At 37.0% G+C, this 25,401-nt stretch overlaps 1 protein-coding gene across 1 annotated transcript in view; it reads left to right on the top strand.

The window, feature by feature from the left end:
• The window catches only part of LOC133997938 (exostosin-1), a 289,281-nt gene that overhangs the window by 242,158 nt on the left and 21,722 nt on the right, over positions 1-25,401 (top strand). Inside the window, exons 5-8 of the mRNA XM_062437675.1 lie at positions 9,406-9,525; positions 15,518-15,650; positions 20,335-20,453; positions 21,926-22,021. Coding sequence (XP_062293659.1) covers positions 9,406-9,525; positions 15,518-15,650; positions 20,335-20,453; positions 21,926-22,021 — 468 coding nt within the window. The remainder of the gene's footprint in view (positions 1-9,405; positions 9,526-15,517; positions 15,651-20,334; positions 20,454-21,925; positions 22,022-25,401) is intronic.

Below are 25,401 nucleotides of genomic sequence, written 5' to 3' on the forward strand. Positions count from 1 at the left end.
TGTACTTTGATAGCCTGAATTATAACCAAGATAGTCTGACACCAAACAACAACTACCACTTCCTGACTGGTCAGTTCTTTAAAAGAGTCTTTTCTGTTTTAGTAGATACTTTTTTTGTTTTGCAATGCCACAATAGGACATTGGGATAGAAACAAAAAAAATGGAACACATTGTCAGTGGTAAATAGAACTGTATAAATGGGAACTCCAAACACCATGATAGAAGAAATACTTCCAATATACCTTTCCATATTTAAGTGGTATTGGACAGGTTGAATGCTCTCTTTGCAGTATCTGTTGTCAATTCCACATTTGAGGCTCTGTGATTGTTACCTGGTCAGTACAAGTAACAACATATTGCAAATTTCATCTCTTTGTACTCCGATAGCCTGAATTATAGCCAATATAGTCTGACACCAAACAACAACTACTACATCTAAACTGAAAGTCTCTTCACTGTTTTAGTAGATCTACACAATATACACAATAGCACATTGGGATAGAAACAAAGAAAATGGAACACATTGTCAGTGGTAAGCAGCACCATATAAATGGAAACTCCAAAATGCCATGATAGAAGAAATAGTTGGGTAAAAAGTAAATATATCTGCAGAGAGAATGGGCCAAACTGTCATCAGAGGTGGAATCTGTCAACACATAACTGACATCCTGTTCAGCTGAGAGAAGGTGGAGGGTGTAGGAGAGATGGGGGTGGGGGAGGGGTACTAATTGTGGTCTTGTGGATTTTAGTGCATTCGGTTTTACTTTGACTTGACAGCTGTGATATTCGCAGTCACTCACACCTCAGCCAGGGACTATTTTTATCGGAGATGGATTGTTCTACAATTCGATCACCTTCTGTTCCCTTTAATTACAGCAGCAGGCAGAGCTTGTAATATTTACATTCTCTAATTACTCTCTATTACTACATGCACCTGCATGACCTATACTGCTACCTGGACAGCAACAGTGATATGTGGAACTGTGTGTGTGGTCAGCCTTCTATCAGCACCTAGCAATGATGATAATAACATTTTTTTCTTTGTGAATAACATAATAGCAGACAAGCCATCATTAAAAGTGTTACAAACTTGGCTTTTAGATCAAATATGGCAGCCTTTTTTATTAGTTAACATCACTGAGCTCCACAATAGTAATGTTGTTGGTTGGTTCTTAGTCTTAGTTGTTTGGTGAGCCCTCTTTGAGAAAAATGCACACACACAACCATATCATTTTGCAACTGTAGCAAAGTATAAATGTTGCCTTTGCATTACGAACAGTAAACTTTCTGTTTTAAGGATCAATATAGTTACAGTTTAATACAGAACTCTGAATCTTTGTTTTTTGTCAATGCAATCAATCAGCAATTTATGATTTTTGTATTTGCACACACTTAAATGTATCTACAATACATTTGGCTGACTTTAGCAATTCAAGTTAGATTTAGAGACCTAACATGGGTTTGTAACAAAATAATGAAATAGCTCTTAAGTTACATATTAACTTTGAATAATATCAGAAAAAAGAAAATCAGGTATCTGGGACATTACACAATTAATGGGTATTGCAGTAGCTGTAAAAAAAGAAAAGAAAAGTTGAGTCAACTTTCTTCTTTTAAACAGTCTAAGATGATTGAAATATTTTGTTTTAACAAGTAATAATTAATTGAGAAAAAGATGGAAATTATGTCAGTTGGCCACATTCTGATCATGTGGAACCGATGTACACATTAAAATCAAGTCAATTCAAAGGATGTTTTTTTCAGTGTAGGGCATAAGTCCTGACCAATGAGTTATTGAGGCATTCCTCAAACCTTCAGGCAAGGAATTTAAACGTGACAGAGAATTTGTGATTTAATATCCCAGCCTGTCAGTGCTGTTACTTGTTTCAAACGCTCACCTTCAGACTGCTAAAGAAGATTTGCTTAAGTTACCACCTGAAAACAATAATAACATCATTCTAACTGCTTGTGGCTATTAGCAGTGGTCTTTGCTAATCTGACTGATTTTGCGATGAGGCTTATTTACATAGAGAAAAGCCAATTTTGCGCCAAATGTATGCATATTATCTCATTTACATACAGATATGCAAAAAGCAAAAGGAGTACCAAGACAGTATTTGCTTGGCAGCGCAGTTTGGGTTACATTTCACCCTTTGCGGATGCTTTGTGAATTACACGGTTTCTTTTTGAGGTTGTTAACATTTGTATCAGCGACTGAACAAAACAAGCATTTCCCTTTATTTGCTTATTCTTGATGCTGATGTAAGGGATGAATAAAAATATAAGGGTTGGGATTGTTAGCGGTTGAGGATAAAAGGCTCCAGGCTTTTAGGATAATGCCTGACATTTGTCAGTGCACTTGCTCAGATCAGTTGTTTTTTCGCCTTATGGTGTTGGGAAATGTACCGAATGGTCTGTCAGATTTGAACACACACCATGCAACCTACGGTGCATTTTAACCCGCCAATCTGATGGAGACTGGACAGTTATCATCACCATGTTGTCAATTTCCTCCCTGACAAACACTCATCTGCTACCAGAGAATAACTTCAACTTAGAAGCGAGGAAAGCAACAATAAGAGAGATGAATGGAATTGCCTCACAGTTAAAATCACTTTTGTTTTCTAATATTATTTAAATTGCAATGAAATTGAAGCTGAATCAATTACTGAATTTCTCCATTAGTCGATGGATGGAAAATGAAACTGCAACTATTCTGAAAATCAATCAAGTAAGTCAGTTTATTAAGCAGAAATGTCAGAAATCTCTCGTTCCAGCTTCCCTGTTGTTGGGATTTATTGCTTTTCTCTATTTCTATCATTTAAATTGAATATCTGAATTAAATAACCCTCCTGTTGTTGTCCTCATTTTTGAGTTGACGCCCGTTGTCCTCCCAGGTTAAAATTGACACGAGGACAATATGAGGTTTTATGGACTAAAAAATTAATTGATTCATTAAAATAATGATTGATTGATGAATCAACAATACAAAATAATTGTTAGTTGCAGCCCTAGAATAAATCAACAAAAGAATATTAAACATATGGGTCATACAATTACAAAATGTTCAATTACTGCAAATAAAGTATGAACAAAAACCTCATCTTCAAAATATGTTAAACAAAAAGTTGATTTTCACATATCACATCTTTGTCAAATCATTATAAGTGATTAACTTTAATGAAGACTACTCCAGCATGTTCAAAATGGTGTAAATAATACTTTGTTTTTAATTAAGTTTTTCTTGATTTGTTTTGTTGTCTATCAAAGTTTTGTTGACCTCGAGGACACCTCAAAGCTGCTTAATTTGATTCCTGCAGTATTGAGACAGCTGTCAGGGTGGCAGTAATTAAATCAGCACATGAATCACAAAGAAGATTTTAAAGTAAAAATCTGGCTATATTGTCAAATCAATCAAAACCTTTAAGTCCAACTGAAATCACATGTATTCATCCTTTTTGCAGTAGATGTAATGTATGAATATGTCTTGTGCACTTGTGACAACTGTCCCCATCGTGGGGTTGGTAGTCAAACACTATTATAGTGTTATTTTAATGGGGGAAAAAATCTTAAATGGCAGCAATCCTAGAAACTAATTTAAAATGTTTAGTATCATTGAAATACAACAACCTAAAACATATCCTGCACAAAGAGAACATAAACAGGAGAAATCATTCATATAAATGCATTTTTTATCCTTATATGACAATATTGTGCATTGTTTAACCTCTTTAACTGCTCTGAGTTTGTTTGTTTATCTTCTTGACAAAATTCCTGCTTATTTTGTTTCTAAAAAGAAAGAAAGGATTAGACACATCACACCATATATACGTAAATGCCAACTAACCCTGAAGAAAATGTGACAATCATCCCCAACAGGGGATTTTTGCTACCAGAAAGCTTACAACTACATGTAGTGGCGTAGCTAAACTATCACTATCTCTGTTCATACTTTTTAATGGTAATGATTGTTTTATTATAAACTCATTGTGTAAAAGCTGAGAAAAGAAACACTGAAGAGTTGGATATTTCCATTTTCACATGAAAAACACTATCCTCTCATCTCAATGTCAAGTGGATTACTCCTGAAATGACTTTAGGGGAGTGTAAGTGACGTGGGTGTGTGTGAGGGAATAAGGAGTCCAACAGTGTTCTGGGTTTTGCTCATAACTTTTAGTGCGGTCTCAACACAGTTTTAACATGCAGCCATTAGGTTTCTCTTTTCCCCGTCTCTTCTTCTCCTGTCTCTCCTCAACTCCACATTACTCCAGGCGCACGGGTAGATATTTTCGGCAGGGGGTGCTGTGGTGGGGTGGTGGTTTTTACACAGGCTCTGTATTCTGCAGACGCTGCAGATTCTCTATCGCTCTGTCTCCGTTTAAAAAATCCCTCGTCCCTCCCCTGCATGAAGAACAGCTGAGCTGACGGTGCGCATAAACTATATCGCAACATAATATAGCCTATCTCAATATCTGTGTGAATGCGTGCATACAAACTAAAATGTTATTTAAATAGTGCAACCGATGTAAATGGTATATTATTAGCAATAAATCCATAGTCAAAATGTCTGTTAAAAAAACAAGAGCTCCAGGATTAGTTTTCTAGATGACAATGATGACAACCACAAGTAACCCTAGGCTATGCCTAACAATAACCAAAACCAGGTTAAAGCACACAACAGAATGACCTGAATGCACTAACGTTGAAACTCCATTTTTGATGGTTTAAAAACAACTAGGCTATCAAATTAAATGTTTTTACAGACAACAATTTTTACTAAAATTATCCCGCTCTTCATCCCACACCCCAAACATGACATATAAAATGTTGCGGAACAGAAAACAACAACAAAAGATATTTATAAGATATCATTTTATTTTCATAGCAGTTTTAAAGCTTCGCCACCAGGGGGTGCTGCATCACCTGCCGCACCCTCACTTACTCCCCGCAGTCTCCACAGTGCCACCAAGTGGCTGACAGTCACATGCCGTAAAAATGATAGGCAATAATTCAAAATGACCACAGTGAACAATAATTTACCCATAAAACATAACTTCACTCATACAGAAGTAACATCTCACCTAAATTCTGAAACTTTCAGTACCAAAACTTTTTAACAGCGCCCTCTAGGGACCGACATCTAATGACAACCAACCCCGTTCTCCCCTATATATGCTATGCTGTAGCAGAACAACAACAAAAAACATACAATTTAACATCAGTTGGACATAAAAAAGCAGATTAAATGCATTTTAAAACCCTAGATACTATTTGAATATTTTGTCTATATTACAGCATCTGTACAGTTCAATCCAAATATTAAAACAAACAGAAACCTGTTTGTGGTTGGTAAACAGATTCTGGATGCTCAACCTATTTGTCTCCATCTTTTTTTCCTCCGTTACAAACACACACTCACACAGAGACTGATTGTTCAACATAACATCGTAGCTCTAACACCTGCTGAGAGAGTTGAATCTCATTACTTTCAATTACATCACTGAGCGCTGCAATACCTGACTGTTTAATATGTAGAGTTTCTATTCCCCCTGTGGAGAAGAGTCATGCGCAACACACATAGACACCCACACACACACACAAAACACACACACGCACACACAATGCCCCTGCTGAGAAACATAAACACTATTAAAGTCAATCGAGGGAAGAGAATTGAGCTGATGTGATTGGTGTTGTTTATATTCCACCTCAGAGAACCGAACAATTAAAGCTTGCTCCGCTGTCGACAGATCCCAGTGACGTCAACTGCGACACAACCACCTATACTGTGGCCTTTTAGTTGTTACAAAAGGTGTAAAAACTCAATAATACTAGATTAAAATGCAAACACTCTGTAGTTGAACTGTTCATTTGGTTTATATAATACTTATTTAAAGGGACTTTGGTGCACACTCACTCTCTCAGTTGCTAGAGGACCTTGTTTACTGTAAAGTGTGGCGACCAGTGTGCTTTCACAGCTGGAAACATTACACAGGAAACATTTTGCCAGCCAAATCTTCCTGGCATGCTGAACCAAAAAACAAGTGGGACAGGGGAGGAGAAAAAAAAAAAAGCATTGGAAGGTTAGTTAGCATAAACTGCAGCAGCTAACACAAATTACATTAACATATTGTCGCCTGACGCTTTTATCCAAAGCCACTTCTGAGCGAGGCAAATTGAGCCATACAGTGTGCTATCAAACACTTTATTGTCATTATCCTCTATTGATGTCCTTGCAGTCACTGCAGCCAAGCACCACCCCATCTCTGCTGCTTGTGTTATTTCTCCATGCAGCTAAACTATGTACAAAAAAATCCTGTAAACAGGGTTGGGAAAGTTACTTTACTTTTAATAGGTTACAAATTACTAGTTACTCTATTTAAAATGTAATGAGTGATGTAAATGTTAAGTTTGTAAGTGTTCCCATTAAGCACCAAAATCTAAGTTCAGGTGTTTTTCATGGATACTGACATGATTTATAAGATAGATCATTTCTTATAAAGAAGATTTATCTCTCATTGTAAAATATATTCATTAGTTCATGTAGATTCTGGAAATATAAAATAAAAATATTTGAAAAAGTCAAAGGTCTGGCATGGGCTTAATTGGTACTGTGACACAATTTAAACCCATGTGTGTCCAAATAAGCCCAAATCATGATTTATTTACAAAATACCAAAACATATTGATTTCAAAAAATTAAAACAGCAAACTCTCTTCAGAGTTAACCTTAACCTTAATTTGTTGTTGTAATCAGCAACATTTTCATCAGTAACTAATTTAATGACACATTTTTTTCAGTAACTGTAACAGATTACACTTACATTTATTTTGTAATTACATTACATAACACCTTTACATGTAACTAGTTACTCCCTGACACTGGCTGTAAACAACCAATGTTTTCCTGGATGAAAAGGTCAATATTTCAGCACCTCTCTCAAACTGGCTGGACAATGGGGGAGGCTTGTGAGTGAATGGGGAGGAAAATTCAATGTCACCGTACCAATTTTTTTGGATATGCTATGCCAGACATGTTCCAATTAATTCAAACAAATAATAGATACTGTAGGTCAAATGTTCCGAACTTGATCTTTTGAAAAAGTGACAACCCTAGGAGCACAACAACCTGGGAGTGTCCAAAACGTCAAAAAATGTGGCAAATTTTCAAATATCTGAGAATCTTTGAGTCCAAAAATCAGTAAATCATCAACAGACATGCTCATTGGTGCTTACAGATGCCTCATTAGGCTTCAGCGATTGAACCAAGTATGTCAGGACTTATTTAGAGTCTTTCTACTTAATCATCTCAACCACCTTCTCCTGAATAGAAGCCAGTGTTTCAAGCTGTGGACACTCTGGACAAACTGATATTAACACCATCAGTCACTATGCCTCTTTTAGACTACACTGGCTATTCTGGTAGCCTTCAGGAACGTTGGCTACAAAGCTGTCATCAAGCTGAGCAGGGCAGCTAAGGTCATGCCTGATCTCATCAAGCAGATAGTTTGTTTTTCTTCAAACTGAGCATTAAGAGACAATCGTGATCCATATTACTGGCACATCCAGATGTTTCACTCCCTGGTCAGATTGGCAGGATCCTCGTCTTCTTTGTCTTCATCCTTCCACTACTTTGTTGTAGCAATGTATGGAAAACTTTTTTAATCCTACAAAGATGGAAAAAAAACATGTTATGACCTTCTGAAACAGCTCATGTCCAAGATGGCCAAACATAATACAAAGCATCAGGTTTGCAACTTAATCTGATGGGCCGGCCGAACTGAACAAAAAGAAGGGGAAGACACCCAGACCAGCCTACAAAGGGCCGTAGGATCTGGGTTCTTCCCTCTAATCTAAAATCACATAACTAAACCTAACAGAATTTTTTTTTAAAGCCGCGAAAACAGTTGTTTTCTAACAGGGGTGATGACAAATGAGGTCCCTTGTATAGCATTGAAATGAACAGAAAAATGAATGATTTATTTATCATTAAAGTTATTTTACAAGCATAAATATGAAATCATTGCTATTGTTAAGAAGTTTATTGCTACTTCTTTGCCTTAGTCCATGTCAAGATGTATGGATGTATGACCACTGCATTGACCCTGTAGGTCTGTGTGTCCTGAGGAATGTTCTTGTTAGATACATGAATGATACCAGGTTTCTGAGCTATACCCATGTATGGGCAAAGGTTTGGGGTCTTGGAAAGAGTAGGACATGTTTCACTTACAGTTGATCATTTATGGACCACAATTTCACTTTCTTATGTGACCCTTGTGTGACATGGATTTTGGGTAATAAACATACATATATGCAAATGTATTTCTTTGTGGCTATTTGCCATTGGCTGTAGTCATATAGATTGACATGTTTGACCAACCACAGATCATTTCTTTGTTCTTTAAGAAACTGTAAAAGGTTAGGTTTGTTCTTTGCTTGTTGAGATGAGTTGATGCCACACTGTATGTATGTTGTCTCCTTATTGTACGATGATATTTGTTTAATCTTCAACCCAGCAGTGTTTTGTCAATTATTTCATCTTTGGGTTCAGTGTTTCAAGACAATTTATATCACATAGTATTTTTTAAACAAAACAGTTATAATTCATTCATGAATTAATTTGACTCTGTTTTTAACGGGTCATATTATGCTTTTTATGATTTTCTATCATTTTCAGTCATTTATTTACTTTTGATGTCTATGTTAAACATGGTCAGGGTTCTAAAAGCTGGTAGTGGAACATCTCTAGAAATACCACCTTAAGTCAAAAGCCTAGCCTTTTCTGAACATTGCATTAGTAAAGTTAACTCTACTTCCACATTTACTTCCTCAGTCAAGACTTCTACTGTTTGTTTATGTAGCCTGCGGAAACTAACCAATCAGAACAGGAGGGGGGCCTTAAATAGACAGCAGCTAAAACGGCCTGTTTGAGACAGAGGCAGAACTGAGGGGCCAGTATAAATAAACATAAATACGCCTTTAAACTTTACATCATGTAAATGTATATTCCAGTTGAGCTTCAGATTTGAAATATAGACCTGGAAATGTGCATGTTATGTCCTCTTTAATGGCCCTTTATAGTAGACACGTAATACCACAAGGTGTGAATGCAGTAGGCTTATTAGAGGTGGACAGCAGGTGGTTCAGTTGCCAAACTATCCTGGGGATAAACCAGATGATGGGCAGAGTAAGATGCAAGGGTAGTCTTGAGGGAAGGAAGAATTTCGTCTAATCTTTTTCTGCATGTCCACAAAATTACTTATGGTTCCTCCGCCTGTCTGCCCGACTTTACGATTCTCTTCCACACACTTCTCATCCCCTCACTCAACTTTGTTTAAAATCTAACTTAATCTAGCTCACTGTCATTTTTGTCCTCTTGCTTTTCTTCCTCTCTTCATCCTCCAGGTTCCCTCCATTACCCGGTCTGTGGGCCATGACAGGATCTTGGCTCTCCGCCAACAGACTCAGTTCCTCTGGGACGCCTACTTCTCCTCTGTAGCCAAAATCGTCTTAACTACTTTGGAGGTAAGCCTGCAAGAAATGGTCTTAATGGAAGTTTTGGATTTAGTTTTGTCAGGAGAGATTCATTTAATCAACCTTACTGCTGTTTTTTGTTCCATATACTGTACATCGCCACAGGCTGTGTATCACCTTGCCCGAGATAAACTTTTAGAGAAAAATCTTTCTCCAGAACTCAGCTATGTTTTTTGACTTTTTTTTTTATTAAAGGAAATTGAGTTGAATGTGCCCACTGTTTTCCAGCAACGTTCAGCTTTATATTCACACATCTCCATGTAGAGGATGCTCAATACACAAAGCAGCTCCAAGGCCATGAGCAGTCATTTTTCAAGGTGTTTCTTGTTGAGTGAGGAATCTTTTTTCATGTGGTTTAACAATCAAAATAACACATTGCACTTCCTGGTTATACAACTTGCCTAGTAGTTCTGATTAGTCACACATTTTCACAACTGGCTAGATCATGTTTGACTATGTCGGGGTCAGTTGGTGACGACAGTGAAATAAAATGAATAAATGAGAGTTTAAGGATTTTAACTTTTAATTTCAATTTTTCATTTTAAACACATTTTTACATCTAGAATCCAGACAGTCGACAATTGACAAACATAATTTTTGAAATGAGGAATATATAAAACAGTGCAGCCAGTGAGAATAACTTTATAATCCAGTTCATGAAGTTTTACTGCAGAGACACATCTCAGCTAAAGTTCACCTCACTTATATAAAGTTGTGTTTCCTCCGGCGCTCACTGCAGAGTTTACTGTCCTCTTTGGCCTCGCCTCTCCAGCCACCATCTCATCCAAATGTTTTCCTCTGCAAATTACAGCATAAACTTTAACAGCACTTGTCACTGTTTTAATAGAGTGACACATGAAAGTTCATTGGTGTTCTATGAAAATCATCATTCTGTGTTCATAGAGTATTTGTGTATGTGCATTTATTCCAAGCTTGAGATTAATATGTTTATCACCATGCTGAGACACTTAAATCAACCTCAGCTTTAGTTTAGGTGTTAATGTGGAATTGTCAACACTTGACACATTTAAGTACGATAAAAGCACATGGTAGCATTTTTTTTTTTGGAAAATACTTTGACTTAAAATGAAAAAAACAAATGTGTTAATGTGATGTCTAAAGTATGTGATTGGGTTGACTTTTCTATGGTAACACAATGATATGAAGACAAAAGAGAGAATACTAGGCAATGCAGCTTTATTGATATAGTGCATTTCATACACAGGGGCAACTCAATGTGCTTTACAAAAAACAAAATATCAGAAAAATTGGAAACATTAAAACATAACATTTTTTAAAAAAATGGTAATTCTAATTTAAAAAATGAAGTATAGAAAAATAGAAAGAGAGAAAAAAAAATTAAAAACAAGACTAAAATAGAGCATAAAATATGAGATTGCAGCATAAAATAATGATTTGCTTTAAAATGATTAAAAGAACATACAGTGCAAATGAAAGATTTAAAGTGCTAATAAAGAGCTCAATCATAAACATCACATGAAGAGAACATTTTTAACCTAGATTTAAAAATATTCACATTTGGGGCTGATTTCATTAGTGTTGGTAGTTTGTTCCAGTTGTGTGCAGCATAACAGCTAAATGCTGCTTCTGATAAGTAAGAAGTATTGTCTTCTTTCGACATAGAAAACTAATGTTTTACAACAAGTTTTGTGACATTTTTACCACATACAGTCTGGTTAAAGCACAGTATTGTATATGAGCTATGAATTAACATTAACACACAGATTTATCCACCCCAGTTATATAGAATAGATGGAAAATCTAAATACTACAGCCCTCAACTATATTTATTTTATCTTTTGTTTAAAGATTTTTTGGGGGGAATTTTGCCTTTATTTCTTCAATACAAGTGAGTGACGGGAGATAAAAGGAGAGAGAGAGGGATGGCAATATCTCTTTCATATATTAGTCAATAAAGTAAAATGTGCAACAATCTGCTTTTAACAAAATGAGTGACATTGATTTTGATTTACCATATATAAATTGTGTGTATATGTATGAGGGAAATAAGCATTTTCAAGCTTGAAGTCTAAATACCATATGAGCATGAGAGACAGTGTGAGGGAGGCCTGTACTGTCTGGCAGCCCTCGGGTTAGAGAGGCTCCAGTACTGTGTGTGTGTGTGTGTGTGTGTGGGTGGCTGTAGAAGTGTAGAGAGCTAGAGGCTGCCTCATTAAATGACCTCGCTAGCTGGAGTGTAGAAGATGATCTGTCTCATTGGCATACAAGAGCCATTTTATCCTCTGTTGTTGTTCGTTCACTTCCTCGCCAGCCTTGATTTAGTCCTTGGGGACTATTTGCTGTGTCTGTAGCATCTCTGAATACAGACACAGTGGAAGATAATAATCCTCATCATCGCCACCATCAGCAGCGGGAGCGACCTAGTGCTCATCACCATTATATACACATCAGAACCATCATTAGGATTTTCTCTTACAGCACTGATTATTGCATTCATCACCTCTACTATGAAACCTAAAACACTTCTTAAAATCGCCATCACTTTTTTATCATTACCATCACTGCAATAATATACTAGTCATCAGCAGCTTTCAGGACTATTCAGATTGGATTGGTGTCAGAAAATCCACATGCTTGATAAGCAGACCTATTTCTATTTTTTAAGTTAAAAAGTATTAAAAATATCTTGATTTGCAGTGTTTTTTTATTCGTAAAATCTCACCATGAACGAGACCTCAGTGACTCCACCAAATGCCCAGTGCTAGCAGGGTATGAAATTAGACAGAAGCCCACTGACAGTCATTTACTGCTGGCCAGATGTGCTAAAAACTCAGAGCCAGCACGCCACCAGGCTAAACGGGTGAAATGAGGCGTTGTTGATAACTGTAGTGTCCCACATACTGAGAGCCCGACAGTTGGTGTCAGGAGGTGTGTGTGTGTGTGTGTGTGCACATGTGTTAAGAGCCGGCTGTAAGTGCCAAGCCAATTCTCCACAGATCACTAGACAGCTTTTGAATCAGAGAGAGGAGGAAAAAAAGGAAAAGAAAAACAAATGCTCCAAAAAATGTGGTCCTCCATACGTTGTATGTAGTTCTCAATAAATAGATGTTAATTATTTATCTGTATTCAAGAAAAAATAAATGCTTTTTTATCATGAATGTATCAAAAATCATTCAAATGAAGTGCAGCATGTTTTTACTTTCACTTTCATATGTAATTACTTGTGTGTTGTCTGCAATCAATTAATGAGTTAAAAGTCAATTATGTACCTCATTTAAAAACTGCAAGGGACCAGCCATGAAAATCACATGTAACACTACTATACACACACACACACACACACATGTGCTCAGTTCACGCCGACTTGCTAAAACATGCCATTACAGTGTAAATAACACTTGTTTAGCACCTGGGAAATAATCACACCTCCTGAGAGTCAGTTGGGGTTTATTAGAAGGAGACCTGAATTCATTGTCTGGATTGGTGATAAAATGGAAGGGAAAATGAATGCCATTAGAGAAGAAAAGAGGAAGGCAGAAGTAGCAGCTTTCCTAGCAGATTTTTTAATTTATTTATTGATATATTTATTTTTGCTTCATTATTTTTTTGTGCCAATGCTACATGATTAGCCTGTGCCACAGTCTTTCATTTCTGCTATAACATAATAAATATCTGTGATCTCTCTGTGTGTGTGTGTGTGTGTGTGTGTGTGTGTGTGTGTGTGTGTGTGTGTGTGTGTGTGTGTGTGTGTGTGTGTGTGTGTGTGTGTGTGTGTGTGTGTGTGTGTGTGTGTGTGTGTGTGTGTGTGTGTGTGTGTGTGTGTGTGTGTGTGTGTGTGTGTGTGTGTGTGTGTGTGTGTGTGTGTGTGTGTGTGTGTGTGTGTGTGTGTGAGAATCAGGTCATCTTCATTCAAAGGAGAATGTACTTTTTTACCCAACTACATTCATTTGAAAGCTTTAGTTGCCTGTTACATTACAAATACATATTTAAAATGCAAAACATATGAAATAAGATGAATCATTATAGATTCAGATGTAAAAAAGCTTTACCCTGACCAAATCCAACATTAAAGTGGTATTTATTTTGAATAAGGCCCCATATGTTGTACAATTGCATTTAACTTAAATTGTTCTTACATGCTTGTTGCTCTTGACGAAGATGGAAACCTTAAAAAACCTTATGGACCTATGGCATACAGCAGGCAAACTTTCCAATATGAAATAAAATTTAAAGTTGAATTTTTCTTTTTTTTCTTTTCCCTTTTTTTCCTATGAATTTTCTATTCATTTAAAATGACTACAATCAACTGCAACAATGTACTGCACTGCTAATATTGTTACTGATTTACTTGAACTAACTGCTATATTAAATACACCATACATACTGTTCATATAATTAGTCTCTACGCCAATTCACATTCATAAATTCACCATCAGTCATTAATACATATTGTTAATCATTCTGTTTGATTCATCTTTGGGACAAAATGACATTCACAATTACTAGTTTATGGTCCAGTAATTGACACAGGTCAGCTGCACAAACATTTTTAAAAATATTGCACTTTATTTCCAATGTTGTATACTTTGGGTCACATTAGGAAAAGTCCAGCTTAAAGAAATTGTGTTTTTACAGCTCTCAAATGTAAAAAATGGTTCAAATTTGACCCTGAGCAGTATGTAGGGTTAATTGTTATTATGTTGTATCACTGGGTGTCACATGTAATCACATTACTTATGTTGTATTCACTATGCAACTTATAGTACATGTGCAAGATGGATGGAATGAAATGATGACAATAAATTAAGTATAAAAAAATGAAGTTGTATTAGAGTGCATATTAAAACATCAATGGTAGTAATCCAGTAATATAATCTATCATAATGGAGCTTTTTTCTTGTTACTGTTTGAGTACAATTTGCAAATATTATTTAATACTTTTACTAGGCAAGATTTTCAATATAGGACTATTATTTGTGGTGGAGTGTTTTTACAGTGTAGTATTGATACTTGTAATTATATAAGAAATAAAGAATCTAATTATTTCCGAAACCTCTGAATTGAATGAGGACCACAATCATTTTCAAGGTAACAGTTACACTTCAGTATAATCTCATTAAACAAATGAAGTCCTTGTTGAACTCTAGACATGCGTGCATTGAGATGCCCAGGAGCAGCTGGAGGTTGTGTCGTTGGTCTTCCTCAAAGGCCCCCCCCCCCCCCCCCCCCCCCCATCTTCCCGGAAGACTCACAACACTCAACCGGTTAACCTGACCTTTGATAACAAGCCAGATGGATAATATTAGATAAATAACTAATGGATTCCTCATGTTGGGAGCTAGTTGCTGCCCCGAGGGAAGCAGTTCAAATACCTCAGGTCTGTTCTGTGTAGACAATCCTCTTGTAGAGATTTCCCTTGAAGCACCAGCTGTCAGCTTAATAGACGGATACTTTTATTTCCAACTATTAGTACATTTCTGCAGATGTTAGTATGTCCTTGTGCTCACATGAATAATTTATAATAATAGAAATAGATTTAAAACTGAAATGAGCTTTTTTGGCCATGTATTAGACTCCAAATAGGTCTGTAAGGGTATATATACTGTATGTGTGGTTTCAGCTGATATTATATGGTATCTGTGTGACTGACACCTCTTAATCAACTCAATTAAATTTCATAAGGCGTGTATGAAAAAAAAAGATTAAAAAAGCAAAGATAATTAATTAACAAATCACATCTTCTTCTTTTCCTTATTTTACACCTTCTTTCCTCCCCTCCTCTATTCATCCTCCTATTTACCCCCCACTGTCTTTCTCACTTGCACCTCATTCTGTTTCCTCCCCTTTTTCACTTCCTCTTTTTATGTATGTGTTTTCACACATTTCTCATTCGATCCATCAATCCTGACATACATTGTTCCTTATCTTTTCTCTTTCTCTCCACATGCTTTTCATCTCTCTCTTCTTTCTTTTTGGACTTTCCTCTCTCCTTCTCATTCAGATCATCCAGGATCGTGTGGACTCCCATGTGTCCAGAAACCGGTTGTTGTGGAACTCCCTACCTGGTGGTCTCTATGCACTCCCCCAGTACTCAACTGACCCTGCACAGTTTCCTTTTTATTACGCCATACTGGGTAAGTCCTTAATGATGTCAAGTTGTTGTCATACTGTACTGATTCACATGCATCTTTAGTCTGAACATGAGCAAGTGAAAAACATTGTTCTTGAAACATTTACAAAACAGATGTGAAAAGTAGACAGATGAAGTGAAGTAGGAAAAACTAAAAGAAACAGGAAAGAAAGAAAACAAATAACATTTTTAATAGTATAAATAAGAAATGTATCAAAATCTAAAACCAGAGGAAACTCAAGAAAAACAAACATGGTGAAATGCTCACTACAAGTAAAAAAGGTTATCTGGCAAAGGGGAATGGATGAGAAGACACAAGGTTTCATACACACAGACAGGGTGAGACAATGAGACAGGTGCAACACATTAAAGCAGGGCCACGTAATCACAAAAGTGTGAAACACAGGAGGGCAGGAAGTGAAGTTTCCATTTCTGTATTCCAATCTGTTACAGTTACTGAGAACAAATGTGTCATTAAATGACAGTTACTCATGAAAATGCTGATGAAGTCACACCTTTAAGATTTTACTCAGGAGGGGTTTTTTCCTCATTTTATAATGTTTAACATGTTACTGAATACATATATTGATGTTTTTAATTCTTTGAAATCAATATTTTTTTAATATATTGTAAATAAATCATAACGTGGGTTTATTTGGAGCACACATGGACTTAAATGGTGTCACAGTACCAATTAAGCCCTCTTTATTCATAATTATTCAAATATCTTTTTTATATTTCCAAAATCTACATGAACTAATGAATACATTTTCAAATGAGAGATAAATGTTGCTTCATAAGAAATGATCTCTCTTATAAATCATATCAGTATCCATGAAAAACAGTTGAACTTAGATTTTGGTGCTTAATGGGAACACTTAACCTAACAGCCGAAAACATGGGTTAGTAAAAAAGTTACATTACTTTGATGAAGTTATTGAAATAGCTACATCTTAAATAGGGTAACTAATAATCTATAACCTTTTACATTTCCAAAGTAACCTTCCCAACACTGGCCACTACCAGCTTCCTTGTGAGCTATTGCTGGATGTTAGCTGCACTAACTCTTCTGTATAAGAATTTTGTGTCAGACACCAGGATGTGGTTACATCAGTGTTTTTCGACCAAAAAACATCAAAGCAGCAAATGTAAAAGCTCTCCTTCATATGTAGGTTGTATCACAGCTTATCAAAATGAGCAAAATGTACGATAATGCTTGTAAAAACCTCTACAGCAGATAGATACACTGTGAGACTGCTGTTAGATAAGAGTTCAGAAACTTACAGCTGCATGAAAGAGTGAAGGAAAAACACCCTGCTGTAGGTTTATGCGTACATCGGTGTGTATAGATATGCATGCAGACCTGAGTGAGTCTCAGTAGATTGAAACTGTAACTCAGATCGATGTTTGTCTTTCTCTGAGGGATTGTGGCCACAAGGGTTAGAAGTGATGAAAGAAGGGAGGGATTGAGGGATAGAAGGAAAGATGGGGCAGTTTGGTTTATGTCACTGCAGTAAATCACTATTTTAGCTGCTGTCACCTCCAATGCTGCTGCTCCGGGAATAACTTGTCTTGGACGCTGTGTGTACGAGGGTCACACTCTGCTACATTCCCATAACTTTTGATGGCAAAGCAGTTGTAACCTTTGCTTGGAAATTTGGAAAAAGTTTGACTTAGTGCTCGGACATAGTAGCCTCAGGAATTGTAACAATGTTATCTGAGGGCTCAAGGTACAGCTTTACTAGTTTGTGAGTTATACAGCAATGTATGCTGTGGTGCAACTTTGACCTACAAAAAATAGAAGCCAGTACCATTGAGCTTAGTGTTCACCACATTGGAAACAATGTATTATTAATTCTGGCTGTGATATACTTGGAAAACGTTCTTACTGAGCTGACAACGATCGCTAGAACTCACCATTAAACTCTGTGAAGCAGGACCATCTCATTAGAAAAGTATAGGTGCCATAAATTTGTCAGCATAAGATCTTTGAAGGAATGGAGACACAGCTGCAGTCTGCCTCTCTGCATGGTGCTCAAACAGTCAGATCGTCCACCTCAGTTTTATACTTAGCCGGTGTTGAAACGATCCAAGCCAGCGTCTCTGTCTCTCTCCATGGTGCTGAAATATTTCAAACATCTCAGGCTTCTTTCTATCCTGTAAGCATCTGCCAAATGTAATGTATTAACTGTCTGACAACTTTTTCAATATCCTCTACTTCCCACAGTATTCGTGTAACATGCTGAGACATATACACCTGTGCAATGACCTGCAGTGATCCAATCAGTAGTTTTTTGGGTGAATTATTACAATAAAACACCTTTTCCCGTAATGAGAAAGGTTTTGGAGGTTTCACATTGTGTCAGCTACTTATTTTCAGGGTCAGCAGACCGGCAGTGTTTGGGATGATGCCTCTAAACTGGCACCAGCACTTGGTCCAAATAGTCCTAAGTATATAGTATAGTATAGTATAGATATAGTAAAATGGTATAGTATAGTACAGTATAGTATATATTAAAATAGTATAGTATAGCTGTCCACTCTCCAGACCCATTCTGTACACCAAGGCTGGATTAGTACCCCAAGAGACCCCTGGTCACTGAAGCTCATGCAATCCTCCCACCCGACTAGAATTAATTTAAGTTCTAATCTCCTCTTCTTCATTTTTAACCTTTTCGAAAAGGCTGCTTATTTGGAAAGAGTCAGTCATGAGACTTAACTCTCACGGAAACAACTTTTATTTTACTCCAATTGGATAACAGTGTTGTTGGGTGGAAACCTGGTATCTCCATATTTAGTTTTGGGTGTACTAGTATAATATCAAGAGAATGGGTCAAGTCTTGAGTCGTATTTGTGTGGAGCGCAAAATTGAAAGCCCCTTTCTGCTCGAGGGCTCCTGGGCACTTGCCCAAATTGCCCATATGGTGTATCTGGCCACGCTGTGCACTGTTTTTAGCCCTAGTGAGTAAATCCTTAACCTGCTTTTCACTCAGGTTTCTTGTTTTTAATTGTCACAAAATGTTTTTAAAGGTATATCCCAGGTTATTTCTCTGTGTATTACACCAAGGTTACTCTATTCGGATTCGCTGTAGTGTGTCTATTGTACAATGTCTGAAAACACATGCTTTATAAAAGAGGCTTACCTGTATGTCATTTAATAAAAACCGAGGTGGCGCAGCTCTTTCCAAGAAAGCACAGAGGAAACAGGAGGGCCGCGCTCATTTCTGTGACCCGCACAAGGGCAGACCTCGCGCTTCCATAAATACCGCTAAGCCCACCTGAGATGGCTGGTCAGGGGGCCCGGTGTCAGAGAGATGGATAGAGCAACACTAAAGAGCACTCTGGCTCCACTTATCCATGAAGATGTGTAGTCCCCTATTCCCATATCCACCCAACACTTGGCATGCCATGTGCCTGCAATCCTAGCCTCTTTTGGATGTTGCGAATATCACGGTTGTGTGTGTGTGTGTGTGTGTGTTGCTGGATTTGTCCCTGTTTAGCAACTCCAAATTGATACATTTTGCAGTGTGTTTTAGCTGCTCACATAGGGATGTATAACTTTTTGCAAATATTTTGTAAAGATGTCTAACCAGATGTTTAATTGGTTCTATGTTCGTTAACATTGAGTCTCAAAACCTAGTCTCATTCCTTACTGTTTGACAGAGATGCTGGTAACTTCTGTACAAAAAAAGTCATCTCAACATTTGCATGCACATTATAACCGGATTGCCACAAAGAAAAGACAAATTAACAGTTTAATCAAAGCATTAACACAGTTTACAGTTAGTGGATTTCCCCCCAATATCCTGGATTTAGATGATGTGTTTGATAACAAGATTAATATTCAGAAGAAAACCACCATCAGTACACAACAAACCTAACTACGCCACTGTTTGTGGTTTTTTCTTTCATCTAAATGCAATGAGTGAGCTAATCACATTATTCATACACTGCTCACCAGCATAATGCTATTTACAAGACAAATTCTATACTCAGTGTCATTTTAATCTGATTATAATCAGGCTATTTCATGTAAATATATTGAAGTTGCTTATGTGACGCTCTTTTTTATCCAAAAGAATGGAATGAATAAATGTATTATTATGGAATAGAAAAATGTATTCAGAAAGCAAAATCAAATTATACTGTTTAAGCCAATGCTTCATAATATTGATACATTTCTTTTGCATAAGCTGCCACTGGGAGAATCAATTCCTCAATTCCATTTACCCGTTGTACTGTACTGTATGCTGGAGATCATTTATCAATGGTAGTAATTTAAAGTTCACTTCTGCTTTGTGACGTCTCTTTTTTATCTTGTTTGGTTCATTTGCCAAATTCCAAGAAGGAAGACGAGGTGGTTTACTGTGAGGTGGTAGAAAATAAATGTACTCCTTAATAGGAATAAATCTGCATCATTCACAATTCTCCAAAAGATACTCAAAGCAAAGTGTTCGCTCCTGGATTAGACATGTTTACCCATGCTCAGTCATGTGAACCAGGGGGTATATATCCTGTCAGAAAGATGGATGACGAGTACAGCGCGGAGCACTCTGCGCCCAGTTAACCGTGATGGAGGTTTATGGAGAGCTACATCTGCACAAATCCAGGTTAAAGAGCTAAATACAGTTCATTCATGACAACTGTTTCTGAAACATGTGTTTGTGTGGGTGTGTGTGTGTGTTCAGGTAAGAGCCCGTCGCAGCAGTTCACAGCAGTGATCCATACGGTTACCCCTCTGCAGTCCCAGATCTCCCCTGTGGTGAAGCTCATCATCGCTGTAGCCAAGTCCAAGTTCTGTGCACAGGTGGGCAGCATGTGCACCCCTCACTGTGATTTAAATATAACCAGCCAAATGCAAAGCAGTGTGTGACTGTTAAAGGACCAGTGGGTAGGATTTAGTGACATCTAGCAGTCAAGTTGGAGATTGCACCCAACTGAATACACTTTCCAAGCATGTAGGAGAACCTACGATGGCTGAAAAGCTCACAAATGACATGAAAGGCCCTCTCAAGAGCCAGAGTTTTGTTTGTCCACTTTGGGCTACTGTAGAAACAAAGTGGTACAACATGGAAGGCTCCATGGAAGACAACCAGCTCCCTATGTAGATATAATGGACTAATTCTAAGGTAATGAAAACACAACAATTCTTATTTTAAGGTGATTATACACTACTTAAAACATACTTATCAATATTATGTCCATTTCTGCCAAGTCTGTTCCATTAAATGCCACTAAATTCTTCACACTGGCCCTTTAAAGGTGTCAATATCACTTGTTACTTGTCTTGCTTCTGCTTTTTCTTCCTGCCTTCCCTTATTTTTCTACTACCCTTTCTTCTTCACTAAAAGATAATACCACAAAGTTGTAAAATTTGGTGGGTTTCACAGCATACTGCAGACAAGGATTAAATCCAGTCCAAGATTAGACTTGTTTCTCAATGGATATTTTCACAGAATCTTGTATTTAGTCGAGGACTAGTATTAATCTCTGTCTGAGAAACTGGACCTTGCTGTACATACATGCTTGACCTTTTTTTTATGAATCTGGAGATTTTAGCAACCTGTAGGGTGTTTACAATTGAAAAGCTATAGTGTACATACAGTAACGGTAATTAATGAGCTGATTCCAGCTATTTTTTGCCTCAATGATTAAAAATATCAGTCATTAAAAATATGCCAGACCTTCCTTTTGGTTTCTGATCAAAATGTTTTGAGGGTGTGTGTAGAGACTTCTCACTGCTGTCTACAGCCCTGAAACTAATTGATTTGATGTAATAATGTAGACTCACCCTGAAATGATCCTGTGCAACAGCAAATACATAGCGATGACTTACTCAAGCTTAAATGTGACATATATGTAATAAAGACAACCTATAAATACACTTCTATAGCTATACAATTACTGTATATGTCATCTTAAGTAATAGCATTTAAAGCAAACTGATTAATAAAGACTACATTCAAGACTTAATGCAGAAATGAAGATACCAGGACAACTAATGTGAGGATACATTTTTACAGTACATTAGCACAACAGACTATGAACTCCCTCTGATAAATACGAGCAACCATGTCTACAAATCTGTTGGTGGAGCTGAAAAACCGGACTTTTCTCCTTAAGGATGAATTACTGCATCCTGAGATAGACTCTACAGCATCTTCTAGCTTATGTAAAAGCTATCGTCGGCTTCAAAAACCTCTGCGCAGATACGATTGTACAAAAATATCGATGCTTACATTCTTACACTAGCTGACACCTTGTCCTTTTCCCATGCAGATTGTGGTTTTATGGAACTGCGACAAGCCTTTACCCCCCAGGAATAAGTGGCCCTCCACCAGCGTGCCTCTCACTGTCATTGAAGGACAGACCAAGGTAACAGTGGCATGCATTTTACATCCATCATGTACTCAGAGATCATTTGTTGCTTAGCAGTGAGGACATTTATTTATCTCACCTTTTTATGAAGGTATGAAGGTGCTTAAAGGTACTTTGTCAATAGCTGTTGGCAGTCTGCATCAGAAATTCAAGCTTCTAGCCTGTGGCCTCTAACTGTTCTAGCTACCACATACCTAAACTCCAAGAAACTTGATCCCCCGGCAAGGATACCGTGATCACACACATTGCATGTATTGGTTATGTTGTTCTCTTTTAGGTTTAAAGATAAAGCTTCAGTGAAAGGTAGAAAAAGGGTCCAAATGATTAAAACAACCATGTGTACACTGCATAGCATAAGCACAACTTGAACCAACACACACTCACTGCAGTTATATGTGTAAAACAGAAGAAAATGTATGCAAAATATAAAAAAATAAGCTTTGGAATGCTAAATTAAAATGCTGATCTGTGATGCACAATTTGAAGCTATGACTGTTGTGCACCAGTATCCTCCCAAAAAATTAAAATGTATTCATTTTTCGAGTGTTTCCAAAACTTTTAGTCCCTTCAGCTGAGGTACAAAAATCACACTGAAGCTACTGCTGCTGTTCTTAAAGATGTCTCCTCAAAACTTTTTTTTTCTTCTTAAATCTTCACCAGGAATTTGCACAATTTTGAGGTTTTTCTCACGTTTTAAAAACGTATTTTCCAAACTGAGCGCTACTCCTCCTGCATACTAATCGGTATCGGCGGCAAACTGTACTGAAAATACAAGAGGACTTTTTACTCAGTATATTCTGATGGATTTTAACACCCCTGATTTACCACACATGGGGTTTTCAATTATTTGGCTGATTTAACCTCTCCACAGGACTGTTTGGGCATGTGTGTTGGGTTGACTATCCCCCTCTGATTGTTTTCTGTTAGTTTTGTCCCTCACTGTTTGGATGGACAATTTTACACATTCTTTTTTCCCCCTCAAAATCAATCTAAAAAGAGATTCAATCTTTTCAAATTGAGAGAAAACAACTGTGTGGGTATCCAGACCTTCTGATTTATTAGCTACCTTCCTGACTATCCAGTGTAGTGTTGTCACAGTAGATATATTGATATGCCAGTTTCTGCCTGCTATATCAAGCCCATCATAAGAAAAGTCTAGAATGTGTGATAGTCATTAGAAATGTGTGAAAGTTCCTTTTGCTGATTTAATTTTAATAAATGCATCAGTTGATCTCAATGGTAGAAGCTACAATGTGACAGGTCTATTGCAGCAGAGGTTACAGAAGGTACTGTGTATACTGTGTTGAATAATGGTCTCTCCTGTGTTAATTAAATTGTAATATCATGCTATTTCAGCTTTAAATAGTCTCTTCATGGTGAGATTGAAATGATGTGAGTTTTCATTGTCAGCCATTAACGTCAAGCCAAGAGTGTGACTTTGTGGGAGTTGTTCTCATTTGCGGTATTACTGGGTATCTGTCACATACTCGCACATGTGTGGTTGTGAACTCACAACCGTTGTGTGATATTTCATGAAGGGAAGGAAAATTGTCTCGTGTTTTTCTTTTATCTCGTTTTCACGACAATTTAAACAATTGAGCTCAAAAAAATAATACACTTGATCGCAAACTCATTCACTCTCTCGCAGACTGGACCGGTACACATGCCAACCTCTCTTCCTCCATCTTGTTCTGTCTATCTCCACCTCTCTCTCACTCTCTAATCCCCGTGCTTTGTGCTCTAATTGCTTCTGTTTGTTTTCATGTAAATGTTTTGCGCACTTGAAATAGAAGAACAATGTTTCCACTGGTGACAATAAAACATGTCACATAGGCAATATGCATGTGTGTGCTTGTGCCAGCACCCAACAGCATCTATGGTCCTATAATTAGTCATGTGTTATACTGTCATGCACACCAGATAGACGATCTTCAGTGTATTTCCCTCTAAACTGTGTTTGTGTGAGCTTGAACTTAAACTGCTCACTTACTTCTTTCTATTTGGCAGGTGTTTGACTCATCTAAGCAAGTAGAGATCAAAAAGAAATATCACTTTTTCCTCCCCATCTTCTCACGAATATGAGTTAACCAGCACTTTGGGCCAAATCTACCATGACTACTTGCAACAAACCCAACTGTACAATCATAAAGCGGCTTCAAGGCGGTTTACTCATTTCATCCACAGCAGGGGCTCCATAAACAGCCACATTAACATGCTGACTTCTTCTCCCTCTTTTTTTTTTGGTTCCTCTCAAAACGCTCTCTCTCTACACACACACACACACACACACACACACACACACACACTCAGCTCACCTGAGCTCAGTATTGGGGAGTAACTAGTTACATGTAATTTAATTACAAAAAAATGTAATTGTAATCTGTTACAATTTAGGGGGGTTAGGGTTTTTTTCCCCTCATTTTTAAATATTTAATATGTTACTGAATAGATATATTGATGTTGTTAATTCTTTGAAATCAATATTTTTTTAATATTTTGTAAATGAATCATGATGTGGGCTTATTTGGAGCACACATGGACTTAAATGGTGTCACAGTACCAATTAAGCCCATGCCAGACTTTTTATATTCCAAAATCTACATGAACTAATGAATACATTTTCAAATGAAAGAGATAAATGTTGCTTTATAAGTAATGATCTCTCTTATAAATCATGTCAGGATCCATGAAAAACAGCTGAACTTAGATTTTGGTGCTTAATGGGAACATTTACCCTAACAACTGAAAACATTGGTTAGAAAATTAGAAAAAGTCATCAAATGTAATAAGTTACATTACTTTGATGAAGTAATTGAAATAGTTACATTACCTATTACATTTTAAATAAGGTAACTAGTAATCTGTAACCTATTACATTTGCAGAGTACCCTTCCCAACCCTTCCTTAGCTTTTCACAGCCACTAACTGGCTGTTGGCCATGATCTTGAGCCTTAAAGGGAGGATGCATGAATATAAAGGGGTAATAAAAAAATGTATTTTTAATGTCCTTCATCTATTATTCTAAGTGACTGGCCACATTTGTTTCCACTATTATAACAACACACACACACACACACAAAAAAGTTTGTCATTTGCATCAACCGAGCACAGCGGCAAAGTAACCTGCTTGTTGGTAGTGAGTTGATCTGTTCTGTTATGCTGAGATGCCATCGGCAAGCTTTTACTTCCTCTCTCTCTGTCTTTCCTGTACTGTACTGTTCTCAAGTTACATCATCTGAAACTTAAGACCAACATAATTACCTTTTCATGTCATACATTTCCTCTTTAATTTAACAAGTCATCGTAGCTAAACAACTAAATAGATTGCTTATCCGATAACACTTGAGTTGAGTTAGGAAAAGATTGGGGTCATAGTT

The sequence above is a fragment of the Scomber scombrus genome, chromosome 17 (genome assembly GCF_963691925.1).
Source record: "Scomber scombrus chromosome 17, fScoSco1.1, whole genome shotgun sequence".
Taxonomy (NCBI): domain Eukaryota; kingdom Metazoa; phylum Chordata; class Actinopteri; order Scombriformes; family Scombridae; genus Scomber; species Scomber scombrus.